At 39.5% G+C, this 25,428-nt stretch overlaps 3 protein-coding genes across 12 annotated transcripts in view; 1 reads left to right on the forward strand and 2 right to left on the reverse strand.

Annotated features, from left to right (window-relative positions):
• Positions 1–3,013, forward strand: part of EFR3A (EFR3 homolog A) — a 78,023-nt gene extending 75,010 nt beyond the window's left edge. For 9 of the 10 annotated variants that reach the window (XM_085573978.1, XM_021542363.4, XM_085573982.1 and 6 more), the window contains one exon: positions 45–3,013. In XM_085573978.1, coding sequence (XP_085430104.1) covers positions 45–150 — 106 coding nt within the window. In that variant the 3' untranslated portion in view covers positions 151–3,013. The remainder of the gene's footprint in view (positions 1–44) is intronic. The other variant, XM_077782012.2, reaches the window with a different exon arrangement.
• OC90 (otoconin 90) lies at positions 2,345–25,078 on the reverse strand. Its single transcript, XM_085573984.1, has 15 exons — positions 24,966–25,078; positions 21,124–21,189; positions 20,863–20,922; positions 20,434–20,608; positions 19,159–19,271; positions 17,647–17,775; positions 16,163–16,204; positions 15,756–15,812; positions 12,947–12,997; positions 12,587–12,643; positions 10,560–10,709; positions 10,113–10,202; positions 8,379–8,553; positions 7,256–7,362; positions 2,345–6,781 (listed from the first exon to the last, which is right to left on the reverse strand). The coding sequence occupies exons 1-15, from the start codon at positions 25,009–25,011 to the stop codon at positions 6,471–6,473; spliced, it is 1,629 nt and encodes a 542-aa protein (XP_085430110.1). The 5' UTR covers positions 25,012–25,078; the 3' UTR covers positions 2,345–6,470.
• Positions 21,981–25,428, reverse strand: part of HHLA1 (HHLA1 neighbor of OC90) — a 28,808-nt gene continuing 25,360 nt past the window's right edge. Inside the window, exon 18 of the mRNA XM_085573989.1 lies at positions 21,981–25,062. The gene's annotated coding sequence lies outside the window, so the exon portion shown is untranslated. The remainder of the gene's footprint in view (positions 25,063–25,428) is intronic.

Genomic DNA, 25,428 nt, shown 5'->3' on the forward strand with positions numbered 1-25,428 from the left:
CGTATAACTGTAAATTCTGTATATTGGTTGTGCTTCTCACACAGTCCTCCGCCTAGCCCCTCAGGAACGATGACCATTACTGCTGGACATGCTCATTACCATTCTGTTCCAGTCTATGAGATGAAGTTTCCAGATCTTTGTGTGTATTAAGTGTCTTCTGAAGTCTGCTGGACATTATTTAGAATAGAGTACAATAGAAAGAACAAGATGAGTTTTCAAATTTTATTTGTTTATTGTATCTAACTTTAATATAATGGTGGACATGAGCCAAATACAGATTACTTTAGCCAAATTCATTAAACTGTCTTGAATTGTTTTATTCTGTAATATATTTTGAGTTAGGTTTTTCACAGACCATGTTTCTTCATTTTCATATTGGAGTACATGTAAATGTCAGATTTAAAACTTGTCTTGCCATATAGGTAAATATTTCAGTTACTCTAGGAATTTGTATTGCTTCAAATTCCTTTAATTTGAGATATTGTAACTGAAAACCTATTAAAGCCTTTTTTTTGGTTTGGTTTGGCTTTTGTTTTTTTTTCTGGTTAGTTGTTTTGTTGATTGTTTGTTTGGGTTTTTTTACTCCACCTCAATTTTGTGTCAAACTAGAATGCTTTTGGCTTGCGTCATCTCATTCAGTGTAACCAGGGGAGCAGTACCTGAGCTCCCTCTTGTTCCTGCTGTCATAGCTGCTCAACTTGTTTGGAATAGATAGAAAAACCAGTTACCTTACATGTGTTCAAATACAGTGAATGAATTAATGGGCACTTGTTAAGTATATTTTGATGCATCACATAACATGCTTTTTAGATAGATACATCCAATATATGTACTGTGTTTCTTGCTAAAAGTTAAATCTTAAGCTTTGCATAAGAGAGGAGAAATCTCCTCTTGAAGCACGGAATTGTGCAATATATTTCATGTCTTAAGATGTATGGTTTACAGACTGTACTTTTGAAAACACTGTAGTATTTTACTGTCTGCTTTAGTATAAATACAGGAGAGATATATTTAGTATAGGAGAAAATAAACTGAGGGCATTTTAAATCATAAATACTAAAACTATATTCTATGAGACATTTCTCTATAGTTTATAACAGCTTTTTAGTGATGTTTTAGAAGTTGAAAGTAAACTTAATGAAACCATTTAAAGATCAAGAATTTATTACATATATTTTCAAGCAAAAGCATTTTTAGAGACGCATCTCTGTGTTTGTTTTTGTTTCATCTCTCAAACCTTTAAGGTAACTTTCATAGGTTTATGTATCTGAGCATATGCTATTCAAATGTAAATAAATTAAGACTGATAGAGAAAATAATGGACTTTGATGATAATTATCAAGGCTGTCTTTATGACTCACTAAATCCTGCCAGTAAAAAAAGAAAAACAGCAATCATTGATGCCAGGAATAGTAACTTTGAAGTCCCTTAATCTGTCTGAATCTGACTGGGGCAGGGCAAACATGAATGAATGCTCTCAAATATCTGTAATAAATGTAGACTTCTAATTGAGTGTTTTGGATGAACAATGAACATGAACAAAGTAACATAACTTCAGTTAGGCCTGCTTTGAGGAGGAGTCTGGTTTAGATGAATTTCAGAAGTCCCAACCTAAATTAATCTTTGATTGCATAACTCAAGATCTGAAGGATTATTTGCCCTACTAATAATTGTAGAAAGGATTTTACGTTTTTTGAACAGTAGTCCAATATTGTACTGGACTACATTTAAAAGCCTGATGTGGCATGACCTAGAGAAATATCAGCTACTTAAACCTATGAGATGACATGCTGAGAGTTTCAGAAAGCATTCACAAAGCTCAAAAGGTAATTGAGACCTTCTTTTCAGTTTAACAGTGCAATCACAGCTGTTAGTGGATGACGAAACAGCCCCTTATCTACAGCATTCCGTTGTGATTTTTACTGCTGCAGCGTATCAGCCTGATCAGACCACAGTCTACACATAAATAGGACTCTAGCTTTTAGTTTTCACTTTTTTTTCTTTTTTTTTAAGGTAAGACTAATAGTTTTTGGCCTGTATAAAGACTGTAATTTTTTAAAAAGTAAATCCAACATAGGGATACAATGTAAAAAAATCTACCCACTCTGTCATTTTTTTTAAGAATAACACTTGGCACTTTTGTACAAAAAGGAGTCTAAGTAATACAGAATGTATTTCGGTTTGCACTTGTGCAGTATGGAGACTGTGCTGTAAATACAGGATTGTTTCTGTGATTGAATTCTGTTGCATGAATGCTGCATGTGAAAAAAAACTAGATTCAGCATTTCATTTTCTGTTCTGTTGGTGAAGTATTTTTCCTTTGTGGTGATGGTAGGTTTCTGTGTTTCAGATGTTCAGTTTGGGAAATGCAAGTGTTCTGCAGGTGTAGTGCAGGAAGTGAAGAGCTTGTAACACTCTTTGTGTTCACATGATATTTAATTTCTTCCTTTATGGAAATTCAGGGAGTCTGTAAGTTGATATTTGGTTCACTCTTGCCTTTCTGGACACATGGGAGATGGGAGTGACTGTAAAATGTATTGGTTTGGTAGTTATTGTTATATGAGCCAATGAATGAAACCAAAAGAATTAAGAATGCTGGTTATTGTACTGTACAAAGCTGCTTTGTTTCACTTCATGTTCTTCAGACAAGCTGCAGAACTTCAAAGCTCCTCATGCAAACTGGCCCTGTGTTATCTGCAACACACTGAGGACTGTCTTAATGGTTATAATTGTTTAAATGTATTACAGCTGTTGCTTGGGGTTCTCTTTCTTATTATGTCATCTTGAAAACATATAGCTTTTAGTAGTGAGTCACTTTAAAATAAATTAAATTCATGATCATGCTAAAAGGTAGAAATAGCCTGTTGTCCAAAATCAGAGTAGGGCTAATTTGTCTGTTGTTCCAATGGTAATATATTCTGTACTCTATGTAATTAATTAGTTTCAGTAAATGTAAGAACACACTGTGCATTCTATATTTAAGCAATAAAATAAACCAAAATTTAAAAATTAATATTTTCTAAGGTGTCAGTTAATTTTTATTGCTCACAATTTATATGTCAATTACTAATTTTTTAGTATTTAAAATAGCCCTCAATTTGCACACCCAGTTGTTTTTTGCAGATATTACAGTATTGCATCATTATTAAACTGCTACATTTATTTACTATTAAACCTGGACAGGCTTGAGAGGTGGAGCTGTGAGAATCTCATGAGGTTCAACAAGGCCAAGTACAAGGTCTGCACCTGGGGTCAGGGCAATCCCAAGCACAAACATAGGGTGGGAGAAAAATGGATTGAGTGCAGCAGCCCTGGGGAGGACTTGGGGGTGCTGGTGGGTGAGAAGCTCCATGTCGCAGCAATGTGCTCTGGCAGCCCAGAAACCAAACATGTCCTGGGCTGCACCCAGTGCCCCATGGGCAGCAGGGCAAGGGAGGGGATTGTCCCCCTCCACTCTGTCCTTGGGAGACCCCACCTGAGGTCCTGTGTCCCACTCTGGAGCCCCCAAAACAAGAAAGTTGTTGACTTGTCCAGATGAGGCCACAAAAGTGGGTAAGGGGCTGGAGCATCTCTGCTGTGGAGACAGATGGAATTTGGGCTGCTCATCCTGGTGGAACATGATTTCCACTGGCTCTGGGGAGACCGTATAGCACTTTGAATTACCTAAAGGGGATTCAGGAGAGCTGAAGAGGGGCTTTGGGAAGGGCATACAGTGATAAAACAAGGAAGAATGGCTCCAGATTGAAAGAGTAGGATTAGATTAGATGTCAGGAAGAGATTCTTTCCTGTGAGGGTGGTGAGGCACTGGAACAGGCTGCCCACTGAAGCTGTGGATGGCCCATCCCTGCAAGTGTTCATGGCCAGCTTGGATGGAACTTTGAGCAACCTGGTCTAATGAAAAGTGTTGGTGCCCATGGGACAGGCAAAGAATTCAATGATTAAAAAGGTAAAATATTGAAGTAGGAAATATTTGTAGGTTAGTAGTTAATAAATTAGTTATTTGCTTTTGATAAACAGCTAGGTTTTGGCCAGATGTACTCCACATCTATGAAAAATATGGTGTAAAGTGACTGTGAGAATGAGTGAAGAAAGAAAAAAGCTATGCTAAATGTTTCTTTTTGATCTGCTTGTCATTTTTAAAATTAATTTAGCACTGATTCCTGATTATGAATAAATGTAGCTAATCATGACTAGATTATTTAAGACTTCACTTTGTCAACACAATTCATGCGGTAGTAATTAGGGCACAACTTGTGTGTTAAACTGTTTCTGAAACAGAGATACTGGGGGGAAAAGCACAAAGGAATTAATGACAACATTGCCTGAACAAAAGCGTATTTATCTTGTTATTTCTCTTTTACCTGATTGATGAAATGATCCATCCCTATTTCTGCAGTCAGAAAATTCAGCATCGTTGAGTGAATGTTTGCATAACCATGAAGGTAGTAATAATCAGCAGAAAGGAATGGGAGTTTATTTTAAGGTGCAGTGTTCAGAGCAGAAGCACCACTCTTGTCAAAGAGATTAACTGATGTTATTGTTACTCTGCAGTGCAATTTATTCACCTGTTTACAGGCCAGTTTTCCACATTTCAGCTCATCATTTGTCTCACTTTCTCATTGCAGTATTTATTTATAAATTCTGTGAAATGTAAAATAAGTTTTCATCCCTATAATAAAAGTTGCAGTGTAATGCAGATCTCATCCTCAGCATAGGACAAAAATGGACATTTTGCAGTTTTAGCATTTTGCTTCAGTTCTGAGATGTCCTTTTTCTGTACGGCATAAAGGGGGAGTTAATTAAAATCTTGTCTGCAAATAGAATTTCTCACATCACTTATTTGACGTCTGCCTTTCCTTAAAGTCTTTTTATTCTGTTGGTTTTTTCACTAAGGCTGAAAATGTAGTCACTGGGATCCAGAGGGATTCACTTGGCTAAATACCTTTGAGGTTTATTTTGGAGTTTGTGTAGTGGGATTTGTTGGTTTGTTTGTGCTTTGGTGGGGGGAAGGGGGTGGTAATGTTTAGGGTTTTGTTTGTTTGGGGGTTTTTGCACTGTAGTAATCCTTTGCACTTTTAATGTAGGAAAAATACTGAAGGGGGCATATCACCAGCCAGAAGTTTATCAAATATAAACTGTTCATCCAAGGACATTCACCTGCTGTTCTCACACTGTTCAGTTCACACAGGATCACATGCTGGGTTTGGTGAACTGCAGCAGGATCTGGAAGAACACAGGCAGCATCTCTGCACCCAGCATGAGGGTACGTGCTATAGTCATTGGATATTAGGGATGCATGCTATAGTCATTGGTCTGTAGGAACACTTTGGTGACACAGTTCAGTCCTGTAGAACAAGCTGATGGAGAAAAAATCCAGACCTTTCAGAGCAGCTGAATGAATGACTGGGAAGTTTGTAGCAACATTTTTTGTTCCAGGAAGTGCTGGTGATTCATAGAATCATAGAATGGGTTGGGTTGGAAGGGATCTTTTAGAGAATTTTCATGGCCTAATGTTACACCTCTCTCCCTTCAAGTCTGTTTTAAAGCCTGTCAGTTCATCCTGATAGCTCATGAGCAAAGACCCTTTGCCCATGTGAGAAATAGGAATCCCATCTGACACAAACAAGTCTGGTGATGTGCTGATCACCCCAGTACAGAAAATACCCAAATTCTTGCTGTAACCCCAGCCATAGAGCCAGGTGTTGATAGGCTGAGTCTGTCTGTTCCTGCAAGGATAGGGGAAAAAATGACCTATGCTCCACATTTCCTGATCAGCCATTCTAAGATGCTGAAGCCTCTTTTGATCACTCTTGGACTGCATGTTGTGACTTCATCACCCCCAACATGGAAGAACAATAGTAACAGTCTGTGGGATGTACCAGGCTGGGAAGTTTCCTGCTCATGTCCTTTACTTGGGCCCCAGGGAGGGAAGAGGTTTCTCAAAGAGGAGATTCTGTCCAGAATTTTGGACCTTCTGTTGCCTTCAGAAGGCACACACCTATAGACAGGGATGAAAAATTGAACTTTCATATAATTACTTTAGCTTTGCTTCTGTGTGTTTCCTGCTAAGCTCAGTAAAGGACAAATGTCTGCAGAGGGAGTTAGAGTAGTTGCAGGTTGGTTTAATTAAAAACCTGGAATATTGGCCACCATCAGCAAGATCCAATCTGAATGAAGTGCACAGTTAACAAAAGTCAGTCTGATCACAACAGTTTTTACATAAGAAAGCAAGTGAAATTATATAGAACACTGTCACATAATTATTTAAGGTAATATCTGACCTAGGTAGATGGTCCATAGTGCTGACCTCCCCACAGTAAGGAGTTAATACAGCCTAACACCTAATCCTAGTCTATGATTATGTCATTTGTGTGCTGGAGAGAGTGAGGCAGCGTGTAGGGGATAAGGAGGGCAGGTACTCAGTGCCTGGCTGCTGTCCTGCCCCTTCCCAAGCCCATGGAGGTGGGTGGTCATCTGCCCTGGTGTCCCACAGCTCTGGAGCTCCCCACGTGATGCTGCATCCCTCTCTCGGCTCTTCGGAACCCGCTCCGCAGGGCTCCTTCCTCCTCGCTGCTCTCCTCGGAGCTGGAGCCCCCTGTGCCTGTTTCTGTGCCTGTTGGGGGCCTCCCAGCAGGACCCCCCGGGCAGGAGATCTTCTCCTCTCGGCACTCCTGCCCGTGGGGAACCTTCAGGCTCTCGTTGAAGAAGGCAGAAGCCATGCACTGGGCCGCGGCCATGTCGCAGGCACAGAGGAGCTTCTCACACGTGCTCCAGCCAACGCCTGGAAGAGAAGTTTCACAGTTCATGTTTGAAAGCTGTTCAACTTACTTCACGTATGATTTGCGATGGGTAGATGAGCTTTTGAAAATAAAATTTTCAAATCTGCCTTGAATTTTAGTCTCCAAAGTCACCATTAATTACCTAAACAAAAGCCGACACCAAGGTGCCGGGCAGTGGAAGGTCCTGCTGGCTTTAGTTGAATTTGTGAATGTAAAGACACAAATAGCTGACTTCTGATTGCAATTATAAAATGTCTGAATGTAATTTTCTCAGCCTGAGCTGGTCACATACACAGCAGTGTAATAACCTTTATCTCAACTAGGAAAAAAGTTCAAGTTTATAGTAAACATTGCTAATTTTTTGTAAGCTAAGTATTTGTCTCTTCAGCTCCAGCAGCTCTGTCATAGTGTCATTCAGTCTATCATGTTGACACACTATCATCAGGATATGAGAATTTCCTCTCACACAAGCTTACATTTTGGTGTGTGATCAAAACATACAACTTCAGATCTCAAATTTCTTTCTGCATGACATCCAAGTTTCTTAACTTGCTCCATACAGCAGTGATGAGAGAAGCAGCATCTAAAATAAACAATAGAATGGAAATAGAAATAGAAATGGAAAATACTTACTCTTCTGGAATCGCAGAATGCTCACAATTTTTTGTCTGTATTTATTTTCAGTACCCATTAAAACTAAAAAAATTTAGTTTTCATGCCCTGGAATTTTTTTTTCTATGAAGAACAAAAAACAACCCAAGCTGTTCCTACTTTCACTTTCCTCTTCCTAATTCCTTTTGTGTCATGTGTTTGACAGGGTTGTGTTATAATTTTAAGGGTCATAATTATAATTGTAATTGACCTAGTCTGCCATGAGAAGTGTCTTCCAGTGTTCAGATCTTGTCTGGAAATCTGAAAACTGCATCATGATTCCCAGATCATGCCATCTAATGCAATTTTTCATGCATGAAAAAATTTCTTGTTTGTGTGTGAGTGCAGGAAAAAGGTGTGTGCTCTCCTTAGACCTGACATGCCCCAACTGTTAGGAACTTCCCAGAGGAAGAGATTTTCAGCTGTAAATACAACACTCCCAGAGCCACTTTTATTTGTGGAATTCTCTGCATTGCCCCTCATTGTCAGCCGTGCTGGCTCTTGGCCAAAAGAACTGACAGAAACTCTGACAGAACTCTGACAGAACTTAGCTCCAGCTGTGTTCCCTTCTGGAGAACAGTGTGCCCTGGGTGGGTGTTAATTCTTCTCTTCATAAGTCACTTTCCAAGCCTCCTCCTAGCCAAGTGACCCTTATCCTCATCCCTTTGACGTACTCCTCCTTCTGCTTTGCTTACCTCCCATCATTCTCCTTTCTTATTTGGAGTTAGTAAGGCCTCTCCAAAATATTGGCACAACAATAGAATGTGGTTTAGTCACATTGGAATATTTTGTGGTTTATGTATTCAAGTGGATTTTTTTCCCCCAGAATGTGACTTGACTACTGCTACATAGCTACAGAATGCCCAGAGAATGATGTACTGCTCTTCCTTGCTCCATGGATACAACAGTAGCACCCACAGTTAATGGCACATAGAGAGAAGCCCACACCTGTCCAGTGCATCGGTGGGATCACCTCTTCCCTCTTGGCCACAATAGCAGCCATAAGACTCAAATTCCTCTGGGCATCGCTCAGTTAAGCAGAACAGCATTTCTCCAAGCTGGGGCAGCTCCCTCTCCACTCTTCCACGTCCCCTCTGTTGCACAAAGGTCAATCGCTCGCACACTACAAAGCAAAGTTGTTATTTGACACATCATGTTTTCACTGGTTGAGGGCTCTCTTGTGAAGATAGAAGTGTTTCCAGAGCTATCAGAAACTTTGAAGGACAGCATTTTACCACCTCTAAATTATTGCTTCAGTCCATGAATTATGGCTCTTAGAGTACTGCTGACTCAGCAAGACGGCAAAAGGGCAAGGCAGTTTAAAGGGGAGAGAGATTCCTATGAAGATAGAACACACAAGTCACATTGGACAGCAATGAGGATATTTAGCAGTCCTTTGTCATCTTTAAAGGTAAGTTTTCCTTTTGGAATATTCAAACTCAGATGAGTATTCAGTGGTTTCTGTCTTGGTGATTTGGAAAATACAGTCCTAACCTCTCATGCTTTCATGGTGATAGTTGGGCATGTTTTCCTGAATGAAACAATATTTTTTTTGTTCTAATTTGAAATATAGTCCAATTTGAGCTGTAGTACCCCTAGACCAAATGTTGTAATGGCTATTGTGCTGCTGAGGTTTTGGCATCACCAAATCCCAATCCTAATATCTCTGTGGCTCCCTCTACCCAGGAAGAACTGATATTATGGGAATTATTCATAAGATTTGGAAGAACACAGTGTTCCATATCAGGAAAAAGACATCAAAGGGGCCTGTTCTGGGACTTTGCAGGGGAAAGGATGTAGAGGCTGATGGCTGGATTGCAGGAGGAGGAGGGAGGGAGGGTTTCTGTTCCTCTGCATCCTCCCTTCTCCCACGAGTAATCCCATCTTTCCCTCTGAAGCTCTAGACTGATTCCCTGCTCCTGTCAGGGTCAATCCTGGATTACTGTTTCCAACAGGAAATACTGCCCATATGCCTTCTTGGGTCTTGACTCATTCATGTTAATTCCCAGAATAAACCACAGGTTCAGAGAATTGATTTGTGCTCTCTAAAAGCTGGTATTTTAAAATTGTATTTTCCAGTCTGGTGAAAGGTGGGGTTGATTCTTCTGCTCTTTTCCAGTTCCAGTGCTGCTTCTCTCCATTGGGAAGCCTAAAAAGATGGATGAGACAGTCCTTGAGTGTGGATTTATAGCCATGAAAGGTCTGAAATATCTTAGGATCTCTGGGATACCTGAGCAGGAATTGGAACAGAATCACAAATGGTGAGAAAAAGTCTGACTGGCAAGACTGTGGCAAAATGTGAGAATGAAGAGCAGGAAAATTCCTATTGCTGCTGCTGCTTATAAAACAAAGTAACCTAAATGTGTGATTAAATTATTTTCAACCAACAAAGGCAGAGAGAAACATTCCCTGAGCTCATTTTAGATACTGTATTATATGAAAAAAAATTCCTTACGAGCCAATAATTAGGTTTTATAAGTGTTACTGACAGCATATTGGCAGAAGAGGTTAAAGTGATGGAAGTTTTTGCAGAGTTCTCCACCTCCTTCTAAATACCAATACGTGTGCTTAGCTAACTGGTTTAAAATAACTATAATATTTATATGTAATACATACCTGCTTTCAATACAGAGGTTGCTGAATATTTCATCAGATGTAATGGGGAGAAACTCCTTTATTTACCTTTTCCTGCAGGTCCCCTCTCAGACAGTCCCAGGTCCAGAGCTATTCCAGAGGAAGCTGTGCTCAGGCCACCCTTTGCAGGGCTTGTCTCTGGACAAGACAAATGCATAGATTAGACTTGTGAAGGTAGAATAACTCTTCTTTCAGCAGTGTGTCCAAAAGTGCATATTCTAAACTATTAGCAACTGCAGTCTTCTAAAATTTGCTAATTCTTTGTGGGAGGCTGTTTATTAAAGGTTAGTGAAGCTTTCCTGGTCAGGTGGCAGTGAGCTGCCCTTTCCAGGGCAATCAGTGCTATTCAGCCTGTATTGTATGTAACCTCCAGATTTAAGTAACAAAATAGTTTAATTCTACATATCCATGAAAAATGCTGACTCCTCAGATAGCTGTAAACAGGAAAAGGGGAGTGCTCTACATTAGAAAAGGTGTAATTCATTTTTCACTTGCCTTTTCCTTTTGTCCTTGCAGGTGTGCCTGCAGGACTCTTGTTGGTGGGGACAATTTTGACTTGCATTGAGTTACTGTCTCCTGGGAATGAGGCTGGGGAGGTGCTTATCTCTTCCACTGGGACCAAAGCTTCCATAGATCCATCTTCTTCTAAGTAAGCAGAAAAAATAAAGCAGAAGAAGAAATAGAAAATAAACAGCAAGATTTTAATTTTAGATAGCTGGTGAGACTAATACCCTCAGGCAGAATGAGTGTGAATTGATGGTCATAGAGAAGGAGTATCGAAGAGGAAAATTGGAAAAGCAGAGAATCCACACTGGTCATTTATGCACATCTCTTGCCTTTCAGAAGAAAGGACTGTAGTTAATTATGATAAATTTAAATTTAACTGCTGATTTGTTTATTTTTTTAATTCTCTGTGTACTGAGACAAAGAACTTTGCCAGGTGCCGAAAATAATGTTTTTTGCTGCTTAGTCAGCTGTACTGAGAGATAAAGTACAGGTGAAATGTCATTTGCTGAGTAAATTGCTTTAAAAAGTGTCTGTTCACCTGAAGCTGCTAAAACTGAGAGTAGCATCAGTGAAAGGAAGAAGTTATTTGACTGATGCAGAGCTGTGTGACTGAAGGGTTTACTGGGTTGTAATCACAAGGAAATATTGAGGGGAAAATAAATTGAGAAAGATTGTTTTCATGAGATTCTTTATCCTAAAAATTAATTTGATATTTGTTTTTGGATTATCTGACACTTTATTGTTGATCAGGAATATTTTGTTGAAATTGGAGGTACTAAAATATTATTCTTACTTTTTAAACCTTTTTTTATATAAAATAATTTGTAAATGAAAACACATCAAATGGTTTCATTTTTTTTTTTTAATGTCAATGAGAACAATGTGGCATTTCACAAAAGAAATACTTTGAAAATACTAATGGGCATGTATTTTCATATTTTTAAAGCTTTCCTTTTGAATTACTGAATTTATTGATTGGACTAAACTCAAATTCATTAAGCTTATCCCTCTGATGTTGTGGTTTTAGTATGTGTTGAAAATAACCTGTCATAGGATAAGAGAATAGATTAAAAGAAATTAAAGTACTCTAAGAACGCAGCAAAGCCCATGAAAGGTGGCAGAAAGGGATCAATAGTCACACACTGGTTTTGATATCTCAGCAAGGTGCACGCTTTATGCCCCTTTGGCAGTGGAATGTTGAAATGAAAGTGATCCCTGCTGGATGTAAAAAATAAAACCAGAGTTTGGGAAATTCTACACTTAGCTAAGAATAGATATCACAAATAATCTCCTGGGAGCCATGCAGACCTGCAACACAATGCACAGAATTTCTGATACATTTAAGTTAATGTAGGAGAACCTTTAGTGATTTTGAGCAGTGCTTAGTACAGCAATGCTGAATTCATTGGGGTGGGAGACAGGGATATTGTTCAGACAGTGGAATCAAAGTCAAAAATTACTGCTTTTTTCTCTCCATAAATATCAATTTTCCCTGACATTTTTCTGGTGGATTTCAGCCTGCCTAGATAATCCTTTCTACACAAAAGGGGCCAGAGGAAACTTCCAGATCTACCAAGGTGCTCCATTTTCAGCTGGACCTACTGGTGAGGCTGTGCTCAAAGTATGGACTCCTGCAAAAGCTGGAACAAGTTTTAGATTGGGAGAGAGTTCCATGGAATTATCTATAATAAAGGAGGAAGCAAAATCAAAATAAACCCTTCTGGCAGCAGATGCTGTGAATGTAATTTACAGAAACAACCATTATATCATTAAACCTTATGTGAAGAGGCTTTCAGAAATACTTGGATGAGGAGTGCAAATGAGTGGCTGGAGGCAAGGAACAGCTAATGCTTCTCAGCTAAGTTTTATTGTTTGTGTATCTGCTATCTGACCCTGATCTAAATTTGATTCTCTGGCAGCCCTGTTGCTACCATGCACAGAATTTTAACTGTGATACTTTTAGATGAAGAATTGCTATGTCAGTCAAAGAAAGAGGAAAAATGAGGGTCACTGACCTTTTATTGAGAGGATGGGGGGAGCAGGAGCTGTGCCTCTGTGGTTCCCTGAGGTACCTGTACAAAAAACAGAGGCATCATGGTACTGACCTGCCAGGTGAATTCCTGCCATGCATTTCTGAAATTACTTTGACTTAAAGCATTACAAAGCCTAACCAAAGAGCCTGGATTTATAAAGATGGTAATTAGGAGAAGCGAAGTGTTTTGCTGAAGGATGTGCAAGTCAGAAGAAGAAATATTAACCAGAAATCCTCTGCTGAAGATTTTTGACTGTGACACCACAGACCTTCATAAATGAAAATCCATCTTCACCTGTAGTCAAGAGTGCCAAATTTGTCAACAAAATTTAATGACTCTTACCTCTGGCTTTGGAAGTTGCCAAGACTGTGTCAGGGGGCTCAAAAGAAACCACTGTTGAAAATAGAAAATATAAACTCAGGAAACACATGAACAGTTATGAACAGTTAGGTTGCTGAGAAGAGCTTTTTCTGGAAACAGGAAGATACAGACATATATCATGGATAGACATTTACCTATTTTTCTCAGTGGTGTATTTATTGATGGCTACAAAGTGATACTCATAAATTAATCTCATTGCATGTAAATAATGTACTAGCATTAATAATGTAACAGCACTAACACAGGATTCTATGATTCTATGAAAGATGTGTAAATATGGATGAATTGGGAAATTCAATATTAAGTCCATTTGACAGCCAAATAGACTAAACAGGATTAGGTCTGGCATCCCAGTCTTGTGCACAAAAGGATGCTGCATTCCTTGTGAGCACCTTGTGTTTGCCTGCACTGAGAGTCAGGTGAGGATGGGCAGCCATAAGGCCAAATACCTCCCTGATCTCTAACTTGTTTTCTTTACCTGATAAAATGATTTTCATTTGTCAGTTGCCTTTTGAACAATTATAAAAATAGCTATCAATCAAATGATCTAAAAAATCATCTCCACATTTTTTTTTCTGTGTTGTTAGGATATTGTGATGGGAAGAATAAATAGTTTGACTTTGAAGGAGTTTCTCAATGATACTTAGCTTTGGTTTAATGAAACTTCCACAGTAGTCAATCTTGAAGATTATTTGGGCTTAAACAGGAAGATAACTAGTTAAATAGTAAGTGGTTCTCCAAATGTTTCCTTCAAAGACTGATTAGCAACAGTATCTATATTGTTTTCAGCTTTCTAAAATTCCTAATACAGGTTTTTGTTCATTGGTAATACTTGGAACCTCATGATGGACTGTGCCTCAATAGGGAGCAGGAGTAGTTGTTTTTTCAGGAAGGGAAACATTTTTACTGAAGTGCAAATACAGGTGCTCTCATTCCTTCAGGAGTTCTGTTTTCTATTACAAAGTGTCCCAGAAGCAGATAGAAAAGCATGAACCAACACTGGATCAGCTGCTAGGCGAGAATGAAAAATACTGTAAAAAAACTACTTTGATAATACAGGACAGGTATGAAGGAACAGCCAGAACTTACATTCAGCATAAAGCCTTTTCAGGTACCTACACTTGGGCATGTGCTGCTATTTAAAAATATAAAAAATAAACCAACAAACTTTTAAATGTCAGAAACCTTTTTTTAAAAAAAGAAAAAAAAAAATCCATGTGGTTTTCATCATTCCGGATTCACACTTGGGGCAATGGCACAATAAAGGAGCACAATAAAGCTTGAAATCAGCTTCTTAGGTTCTCAAAAAAATCCAGTTTCCACGTCTCCCCATGCAAGCTGGTCTAGTGCAAAGTGTCCCTGCCCACAGCAGGGGCTTTGGAATGAGATGATCTTCGAGGGCCTTTCCAACACAAACCACTCTGTGATTTTCTGGGTTAAGCAGTGGCCTGGTTGCACATATCAGTGCATGTTGTTTGTGTGCTTGGCAGAGATGGGGTCTGTGAACAGGCAATCACGGAATCATCAAGACAGGAAGAGACCTTCAGGTCACCCAGCCCAGCTGCAGCCCAGCCCTGCCCCTGGAACCCCTAAACCACCAGACCACATTGCCCAGTGCCAGATCCAGATGCCTCTTAAGCACCTCCAGGGATGGTGACTCCCTGGGCAGCCTATTCCAATGTCTGAGCACCTGAAGAGTGAAAAAATTCTTACTAATAGCTAATCTGACTCTCCCCTGTCTCATCTGAAGGACATTTCCCCTGATTGTTTCCCTGCAGGATGGTAGAAGAGCCCAGTGCCCACCTCCCCACACCCTCTTGTCAGGGGGTTGTAGAAAGCAATGAGGTCCCCCTGAGCCTGCTCTTCTCGAGACGAAACAAACCCATCTGCCTCAGCCACCCCTCATAAAAAATGTTCTCTGGTCCTCTCATGAGCCTTGCTGCCCTTCTCTGGGCACTCTGCAGCACCTCAATGTCCTTTTTAAAGTGAGGAGCCCAGAACTGGGCCCAGCACTCGAGGTGCAGCCTCACAGTGCAGGCTACAGAGGGGCAATCACTTCCCTGCTCCTGCTGCCCACTCCGTCCTTGGTGCCAGCCAAGATGCCCCTGGCCCTCTGGGCTACCTGGGCACACACTGGCTCCTACTGAGGCAGCTGTGGGCCAGCACCCTTAGTCCATTTTCCAAACAGCTCTGATGCCTCTTCTCCCTTAGAAGCAGTGTGACTTTGCTTGTGATGGAGCCACAAAGTGGTTTAGAGACTCACCAAGGAGGATCCTGAGTGAGGAGGTGTCAGCCTGGATCTCTTTGCTACAAGTAAATAAAACACCAAACTGGTGGCTTGTTGGCACAAACCATGCTCAGAATTTCCTCCTGTTACTGTTTGATCTTAATTAATTCAATATCTTTTAAAGACAAGAAATGTGCTGTGGGTCCAGTGGTTGGCACCCACAGAGGGCATCTCTGCCAGCCAGATCATCTGCTCCAACCTGTGTTCCCAGGGAAACAAAAGGCTGTTTTGATGAAAACAGGTTTTGTTGTAGAGCATTCTCAGCCCTTGGGAAACTTACTGTAAACACTGGTTAAACACATTACGTGCACAAATTGAAAAATTGCACCTTCCCATTCAATCTTGAACTCCATCACCAAAACATTACATCTAGTTTTACATCAGTCCTTTTGGGAGGGCAGGAAGAAAGCAAACATCTTGTGTTCTCTCAGCTTTTGGGAGCTGAAAGCAGGACTCTTTTCACTCTAAGTTGCAAACCCAAACCTTCTTCCACAGATGCAGTCACAGCCCATGTTTCATCAGTCCCTTGATGAACCAATTCTGCAAAAAAAATATTTACTCCAGAAACTCGTGGCATAGGGTGCTCCTTAGACTGTATCCTCGAATAACATGATCAGAATCATCAGAAAGGAATTTATTTCTAAATATTATTATGATTACAGCAGCAGTATTAAAATATTGTTTTAGTATTTATACCCTACTGATACTAAAGTCTATTGAGCTACATGCAGTATAATAATAAAAATAATCCCAAAGAGTTTCAACCTAAACAAGAGGAATTGGCTGTCAGTCAGCATTCTTTAAATTCTCATTTCTTCAGATTATTTTTCTGAGTATAAACTGGTCTCAATTTAATACATTCCAGACAAAGAATTACAGAGGTTACCTACCCTCCATGTGTTGTCTTGTCAGCTCTCTCTTGCTGGTTGTTTCTGAAAGAGAAAAATCTCTCATGAAGTGTGAGAAGAGGATTTTTTCACTCTTTGATCTGACTAGCACAAATCAGGAGTGCATTGAATGTATTCCTATTAAAGATTTAGTCAAGTACATGCACATTTCACTCAAATTTTTCTCTGCAATAAAGAACCTACCAAAATCCTTTTTCTATGGATTCATCAGATAGGGCTATTTTCTTTCCCAAAGTCAGAATTGGACAGAACAGCTATACAGAAGAATTATAATGTGAGTGAACGCTAAGTGAAAATGTTTCATTAAAAGTTGCTTTTTTTTCATCAAGAAATATAATCAAGTACCTAAAATTAGCAGAGACATCCAGTGAACTAAAATGGAATCTGTCTTCATCAGCACTGATAAAATCAGCATAATTTTCCTGTTGGCAAAGAACAATATCCCCCTTATTTTTAGTGTGTTGGATCTACCATACTGTATATCAGAGACATCTGATCCCAGTGAAAGATTACTGTCTTAAAAAAAGACAGTGACCTGGTTTTGATGCAAACATTCCTGGGGCATTTTCTTCTCCCTTGATGCATTCAGGAGGGTATGCACACATCCAGGGTGTGATGCAGCTGTGTGTGTCTGTCTGTCCTTAGCACTGGAGGCTGTGACTGTGACCCAAAGGATTAGAAAAGCTAATGTTGCTTTTTCACATCTCCCTCAGCTTGGGGACCCAGACGTCCTGCCCTTGCTGTGCTCTGGTTGCAATCCATCTGAATGAAATTTTTAATCCAGGCTTGCTCCCACGGGGCAGGCATTTGGTCTTGCAGGGCTGTAATTTCAGCTACAGAGCTCAGATCAGTGTGTGACCATGGGGATAAACCTCCCCTTCATCCTTAGCAGGGTTTTTCCTTCCAGAATGGAAACCAAGTAACTGAACAGAGTAAGCCTGTTTTTGCTTTTCCAGTCAGTTTTTGAATGGTTTAAGGGAAGATTTGGGTTAGCAATAATTTCATCATTTCCTGCTAGTGACATCATCACAAGTATCACTCATTCATTCCAGGTGGCAGAAGCTTCCTGAAGAAAAAAATTTCTTCACATCTAACTGGAATTAGTTGAGTTCCTTGCACCCTGTGCACCTCCAGGAAGAGTCTGGCTGCATCTTCTCACCACACCCCACTCAGTACTGAGAACTGCAAAAAGATCTCCCCAAGCCTTCTCCTCTTTCCTCACGGGCTCCAGCCCCCTTCCCCATCTCAGGAGCCTCTCCTGGCCCTGCTCCAGGACAACAATCCACCTGTCTCCACCTTTTCTCCTGCTACTCACCCAAATAGCAGCAAATGGACAGGAGACATGAAACAGAGACCAGATTTATGGCAGGAAAGCACCCAGCTCCTGCTTCGTTTTCGTTGGGTGACATTTGATGCCAGCAGAAAACCTGGCAGGAGGGGGCACTCCGTCAGATCCCTGTTATTACCTGTAACTGGAGATGGGCAGGAGGAGACATCCAGCCCACTCAAGGAAGAGTTGATCTGTGCATTCACAAAGCATTCAATGGCATCTTTGTCACAGGTGCAGAGGAACTGGTCACAGGGATCCACAAACTCTGGAAATAAAACAAAAATCTAGACAAGGTGCTATTGAAAAATCTTTTCCACCTTCTGCTTTTTCCTCCCTGTAAGGTTTGTGTCTGTATTTTGTTAGTCCAAACTTATTTATTTTGTGCTTCTCCATGCAAAACATGGACAAGTTTCATAGTCCAACTCTTGCTTTAAACCAGTTGATGCAGTCTGGCATGGCTGTTAATAAATTATTTTCTCTTTGGTGGTGTCTGCAGAGTATTGAAGACTACACAGCAAGGCTTTAGTTTATCCATAGAAAACTTAATCCAGCTGATACTGCATTTAATATTTCACAGCCTTCATTAAAATATTCCTCCTAACTCCACGAAGTCACAATCCACAATCCAAGCCTTTCATGTGAGATGTGATTTGCTCCTTATAAAGAATAAGAGAAGCTTAGAACAGCTTGGATTTGAAGGTGTTTTAAACCTCATGTCATTCCACCCTCTGCCACGGGCAGGGACACCTTCCTCTAGCACAGGTTGCTCAAAGCCCCATCCAACCTGGCCTTGAACACTTCCAGGGATGAGGCATCTACAACTTCTCTGGGCAATCTGTGTCAGTGCCTCACTGCACTCAAAGTTAAAAATTTCTTCCTAACACAAAGAGTTTCCCATGAAATACTATTTTCTCTCTTCAAAATTTCCTACCTTTCAGAGTATAAAAAAAATTTACTTTTCATAGCTGCCACACTTCTATTTTGTATTGGGGCTATATAGAAAGAGAATGCTTAAATGCACTTGGACTATTAGAGATTGGCCTAAATAACAAAAATGTTTTTAATTTGAAAAAAGGAATGGAAATTGGATCAGATTGTTGATTAAATAGGATGTAAGGGTATTAGTTTGGGGATTCTGCTCCTCTTTGCTGGTATCCTCAAACCATGTTCTAGCATATAGTCTTTTCTGAGAGCCAATACTTGATGAAAGGATATTAGGCATTAAAGACCCCCACTGCACTCTTGTCAGGCCTGTACCAACATTGCATGGAATAGCTCCTGTTATAACACATGATCTCTGCCCTCACTGGTGATAGTGCTGTAGCTGAGGAGTGTGTGTGACCTTATGAACAAAGAATTTGATCCCTCAAGGTGCAGAAAAATCAGGCCTTGATGCCTCAGAACAAGATTGTTTTTCAGGTTTCTCTTCAGCATCTGCTGCATTTCTGATGTGTAAAGACATCTCAAGCAATGCTTAGTGGTCTTGCAAAGTAAGGGAAAGCCCAGGAAGAGGTTGCCTGTTGAGGGGCTCTGGGAAGTGGAGGTGGTTTCTGATGAACTTGACTATGACTTTTGGTAGGTAGACCAGAACAAACTTCTGGTCACAGTGAGGCTCCAGTGTCAAGCTCTTTTGAAAGGTCAATCTCACCACAAGTCAGGTTTTTAGTAGAGCAGCTGACATCTGCAGAAATCTTTGATGGGTCCCACGTGCACTCCATCTCCAGCGCTTCCTCATAGCATTTGCGGTGCTGAAAACAGCATCTTAAAAAGGAAATAACAGAGAGGTCAAACCATTCGTTCCCCTAGCTTGGTTTCCCTTTGCAAGCAGGGAAGGGATTGTTTCCCTATCATTGCAAGACATGGATAGTCTTCTGGGCCTGCTTCTCTGTCACAAAGTCTGTGGAGGCTCCTAATTTAGAGATGACAATGAGCTACTCTGAGAAATGGGAAAAGGTTGGTCTTACAGGCACTAGTACTTTCCCATGCCTTAAAAACCTCCTGTGAGGCACTGAGTCCTTTTCTGTGGAACAGAAATGGCACAGACAAGCCCCAAGATTTGTACAACAATTTTCTAAGAAATAAAATTGGTGAAAAAACTGCAACACTGTGGGAACTATCTCCAGGAGAGCCGGGCAAGCCACAGGTTTGGAGGCTCCCCTGAACCAAGAACACCTCTCGGTCAGTGGCAAAGCAACAATCAGTCTCTGCTGCACATGGCAGTAGGAATTCTGTGCTGATAGGGAAACCTCACCCCAGGGCTGCAAAACAACTTGTAAATACAAACTGTCTGTGTGGGTGATTCTCAGGACAAACCTGCTGATGGACGTTTCTGCAGTTTCTGGGTTTGTGCTGCTCTGCACTAAAATGAAGCTGAGTGAAGCAAAAGCCCAGGTGCTCAGCTCTTGGGTATCAATCCATTGAACTGACTCAAGCTCCCATTTCAGGATGTCATCACAATTGTTCAGAAAACTTTTCACAGAGAAACTCCATGGCTTTTTTCCAGTAGCAGAATTAGATCTCCATTTTCCCAGCCATTCCATGCTGCCGAGTGGGTGGATTAATTTCCAGCTATCTATAGGCTTAGCCCTTTCTGAGCCACTGCTGTCTTCACTCAGGGAATTAATATATTACATTGTTGGAAAACCCATTTTCTTGACAGACATGGATGTATCTTGATTCTTTTAGAATTTCCTTTCACATCTCCTGCTGATATAATTAAACAAGTATCTGATTGTCCTGGCCTGAGATTACTTTTCCTCTCACTAGAGTCAGATGATGTGCGTCCTACTTACCCACAAATAAATCTATCTTTTTATTACTGTTTTAAAATAATTTATACAGATGTTATGCTTTGGACAATCAGAGCATGATGGCATTTATTACCAGTCTGGGCAGAAAAGGATCTCTCATGGATATGACTTACTCATCAACTTCATCCACAGGGAGCCCTTCCATCTCAAACCGGCAAGAGCAACCATAATCTTCAAAATCCCTGGGACAGAACCCAGTAACACACTTCATTCTGTTCACAAAGTTGAGAAGGGCAGGGAAGTTGGTGAAGATGGACTGTAACCAGGTGAAGTGAGAACCCAGGCAGTCTGGAAAGAGAACAGCCATAAAACAGCTGGTAAATGGAGGTGAGGCAGGCGTGGGTGACACACGGGCGATGTTTGCGTGAGCACAGAGCCCAGACAAGGCAGTGACAACGGGCACTCAGCAGTGTTTAGAGTTACAGTGGTCTTTGGGGAGATCTGCATCCACAAAAATCCCTCTTTCATCTTAGTAAATATATTAAAACAAACCCCACAGGATTTCTATTCAGTGCTAAAGTACAACTGGAACAGGTACATACCAAAAAATAATGCAACACTTTCCACATTTTGAAAGACTCCATTGAAGAGTGTGGTATTGTCTAAATGAAAAAATAAACAAACAGTGCTTACTTAAAAAAAATAAATTTTTCTTCCTCTACCAGACTTCCCTAGTCTCACTTCAGTTTTTAAACCATTTGGAGATGAGTTCCTAGCCATTTGCTTCCCTGTGAAGCTTCTAGAATACAAGGGTTCCCACTGCCATGCAATAATGCAGAAAGTAAAGCTTAAACCTTTCTTACTCAAGATTCTTTCAGGTGTGTTAAGCAGCTCTGGCAGGAATGCTGCTGGCTCCAGTTCTTGGCCACCTACCTCAGCAAATAAATTTGAGAAGAAAAAGGTTTAAATGTTAGAAAAAAAACAAACACAAAAAACAAACCCAAAACAAAACAAAAAACCAAAAACAAACAAACAAACAAAGAACAACAAAAAAAACCCCCAAAAGATCACAATAAACCAGCCACATATATTTCATTATGATACACTGCAGTTGAATATCTTCCTACACTGGTAAGCTGATTTATCAAAGACATGAATACTTGCTCAGCTCCACCACATCCCTGAAAAGGTCAGAATTGTACTGGTGTGGACTGGTGTTTACTGGTAATTCACACCCGCTTCAGCTCAAAACCCAGTCTCTTGAACAGGTATTGCTGCTGAGGATGAGCTAACCCTTGTCTTCCTATTCTCATCTGAACAGTAGCCCTTACAGGACAAATTAGTAGAATTATATAAAATTGGTTTAGTGCCCACCTATCCCAAATACTCCGTAACCCTGTGCTATAACGTGAAACAGGGTTATATAATGTGGATGTGAAACAGTTTCATATAATGTGAAACAGTGCTATTTGAAGTGATTTGGTTTTTCTGAGTCCATCTTGGCTATTCTATTATTGCCTCACTGCCTCATTGTCTCTCTTCCTATAATTCTTTATATTTTAAGTTAATTATCTCTTCTTCCTTTTTTAGATGAGGTGGTAGATTTGGAATCTTTTCAACACTTCCATTTTTACTGTTGGCCAAATCCTGAATTAGAGTAAAATCTAATATTTGTTCTCTCACTTCCAATTTGTAACCTGTTTTTTTTTTTTTTTCCTCTGCATGATTTCAGAAGACAATGTATTATTTTGGATTTATTTAACCTTGGCTTAAAAAAAAAGAAAAAAAAAGTAGTAAGTAAAGGATATTTGCTGTCTCAAGAATCTATATATTTAAAACTGAAAAAGCCCATAGTGTTAAATTCATGGTGTAACTTATGTCTCAGAATAACTGGCATTAGGAAAGCTGTCCTTTTTCTCCAAAACAAATCTGGGAAAGAGCTGACAGTCATCTTGCTCATCTGTTATATTTTCCTGCAATAAATATAGGGTAAAAGAGTAAAGCAGAGTGGTGGGGTTTTTAGACAGGAAGCTTAACTCTGTGTTTAGTAAAGGATTAAGAAAAATAGGAATTTTCTTTTTTAAGATGATGTATAAGTGCTTTCTCAGGATGTCCACAACTTTTGTGATGTGAACAAGATTTTCATGGTAATAGTCATATCCTCCCAGCAATTAATTTCTCAAGTTCAGTTGAAGAATATGGATAGAGGATTCAGTGAGTCAGGAAGGGGTGCTTCCTCTTGTGTTATTCTTTTTCCTGAAATTCTTGAGAAGCTTTTAGATAAACAGTATTACACCAAAAGTGTCCTTCTGTGCAGCAGAACTAAGGGGAGCAAATTGCTTTCTACAAACCTGAAAAAGTCTCCCAATAAAAGCTGGTCTTTTCACAGAACTGGAACAAGTATGTTAAAAGCTACATTGCCATGAGGAATTCAGCTTCAGGCAAAATAATGGCATAAAACCAGCATTGAGTGCTATATACGTACACGTGCTTGCTAAAGAAAGACTAACCCTTATTTTCTGGCTTAAAGCCTGTATTTCCTCTGCAATGACAAACATCACTTGGGCCAGGTTCTGGTAAGTGCAACTGGAGCCAGGTTTGACACACTGCACAGCACCATGGCTCAAACTAAGTGTTGATGAAGAGCCATTAGTCATTTGGTCCCTTTGGCAAAATGTTTGGAGAACATGAAAATCCCATGGAGTGGAAATATGTCAGAGGAGAAAATTGACAAAACCATATTCAGGGGTACTGGAAGCTGTGATTGCTCCACTATCCTTCTCTTGCAATTAGTTCTTCTGAGCAAACTGAACTGTGTGCACCCAATTAACACTTAAATGTTTGAAGTTCTTCTGGAGAAGAATGTCTGCTCAGCAGTTTGGTAAATCATTGGCCCTTCTAATCCTCTAATTACAAAGACAAACTTTTCTAATTGTCACCAAGTCAAGATCAATGAACCAATATTTGCTAACAAGATTGCTTACTTTTGTTTAAATTGGGAGTGGGAGGAACAAGGAGAAAATACTTTCTGGATTAATTATTATCTTTTCCTCTTTTAGTATCATGTATTTGGAACTACTGTCCTATGTCATTCCCCGTAGAGGCAGTGAAAGATTTTGCTACAAAAATCAATCCTTTAAATCTCAGAAGATTCTGGGGATGCCAATTTGTCTCACCTCTCTCTAAAACCTGTTAAAAAATTCAGTAAGTTTTGAGGAGACTTGTATGATACATCAGCTCTTGGGCTTTCCCATTGTACATCTTATCTATAGAACTTCTTTTAATGTTCAGGTACATATAAAATTGTTTCTGGACTGCATCTGTGTTTTTCCTACCTGACAACAATTTCCTGAAGTGTTGTGTAAAAAAAAGGTCATCAAAAACATCACTGCACCTCCAGTTGTCTTTTTCAGCCATGGCTCACTAAAATGTCCTGATATAGGTCATGGATGCACTCCTTACAATCCTTGGGAAGCAAAAACCTTGACTATACCAGAAAACGTCAGGGTGCAGCAAACCCAAACTATTTGATTTATTCTAGGTAAGTCACATTAATTCCTCTCAAAGATGCTGTTTCATGCATAGATATTTGCTTCAGTCTCAAAGCAGAGATCAGCAGCATAAATCCCACAGAAATATAAATCAATAATCCTTCCCAAACCTAAACATGGTAGCACTTTAACTATTCATGTTCTGATTGTATTTAGCTAGGGGGAAACATTGTTGCACATCCTTTTAAGATTTGGGGGAATTATTTTTTCAAATGCTTTGACAGAAAAATATATGAATGTCCAGATATTTTTGAGCGCAGTATCAATATAAAAATATATACATTTAAAATAAATAGATAGTGCAGGTATTTGAGCATTTGCTGTCACTGCAGTGAGAAATGTGAATATTCTTTCTGATTACTTTCCATATTGTAGGAGTCTTAAGGTTCAGCTTCATAATTTTAGCCTATATGTTTCATGTTAGACCTGTTTGGTTTCTGAATTGCAATGTAAGCAACACCTCAGAAGAGAAGCAACTGGTCAAGTTGATGAAGGTCAGTGCAGAATTTTTCTATGCTGGGGTCCTGAGTTTTCTCTTCCCTTTAGAAATATCCCCATGGATTGACCAGAAATTGTGACAGACCTTCTAAAAGTTCTTCCGTCACTTGTACATCATAACTCTTACTGACATTCCTACAAAGAGCAGAGACTGCAGAAATTTGAGATATTTGTTCATCCCTGACTCAAGGAAGTTCATTCACTCATGACAATAAAATCTAAAGAGTTATATGAAGAAAAAGCTATTCATACTAAAATTCAAAACAGGAGCTTTAGGTTATTTTTCAGGATGTACTGAATGTTTTGGAGAATTAAGACAATAAAAATGTATTTAATGAGTAGAATCTCTTTATATGAAACTTATAAATTTGGAGTCTTAATGGCTTAAATAATGACAAAGTGCTAGCAAAAAGAAGTTGCAAATTTTTTTGTTGTATTTTTAACCCCACTACATTTTTTGTTGCTTCACTACAAGTCCTGAGAAAAATATTTTATGAGTACTTCATAAAGAAAGGTCTTCAAGCACATCTGGGTGTTGAACACCAAAATTTGAGCAGAGAGAAGGTGTGTTTCTAAGGGATTGTTTCCAAATGCTCATACTTAAAATAGTATTTTGACATAATATCAAATAATCATAAAAATACATTGCCACTTACCAGTGTACACCACCATGGACATAGACATGAGCAGAATTACAATCATTTTTTGTTTAATCCAAAGACAAGAAAAAAGTCACACAGCAGACTGGTGTGCCTGGTGAGTTAAGTACAATATTAGACAGAATGTTATCTCTTCAGTCTGGGAGTGGGAAAACAATATCTTGGGAAATCATTCTTTTGTAGCCTGGATATATTTCTGCTTGATAAAATTCAGTTTTTACCCTTTTCATAGTAATATAAATGCATATATTACAATAATGATGAACCTTATATATCCTTATTTTACCAATGTTGTCTAAAAGTCAGACTAACAATATTTATTTGGGTATTGCTTTGCGTCAACAGACTATGAAACTGCCATGTAGCAATAAAATGGTGCACTTACAGTTTCTTTTGTTTTGCAAACAGTTTTCATATCTTCCTTTGTCTCATACAATGTTCAAATAATTCATATATTTAA

The sequence above is a fragment of the Lonchura striata genome, chromosome 2 (genome assembly GCF_050655825.1).
Source record: "Lonchura striata isolate lonStrDom1 chromosome 2, ASM5065582v1, whole genome shotgun sequence".
NCBI lineage: Eukaryota > Metazoa > Chordata > Aves > Passeriformes > Estrildidae > Lonchura > Lonchura striata.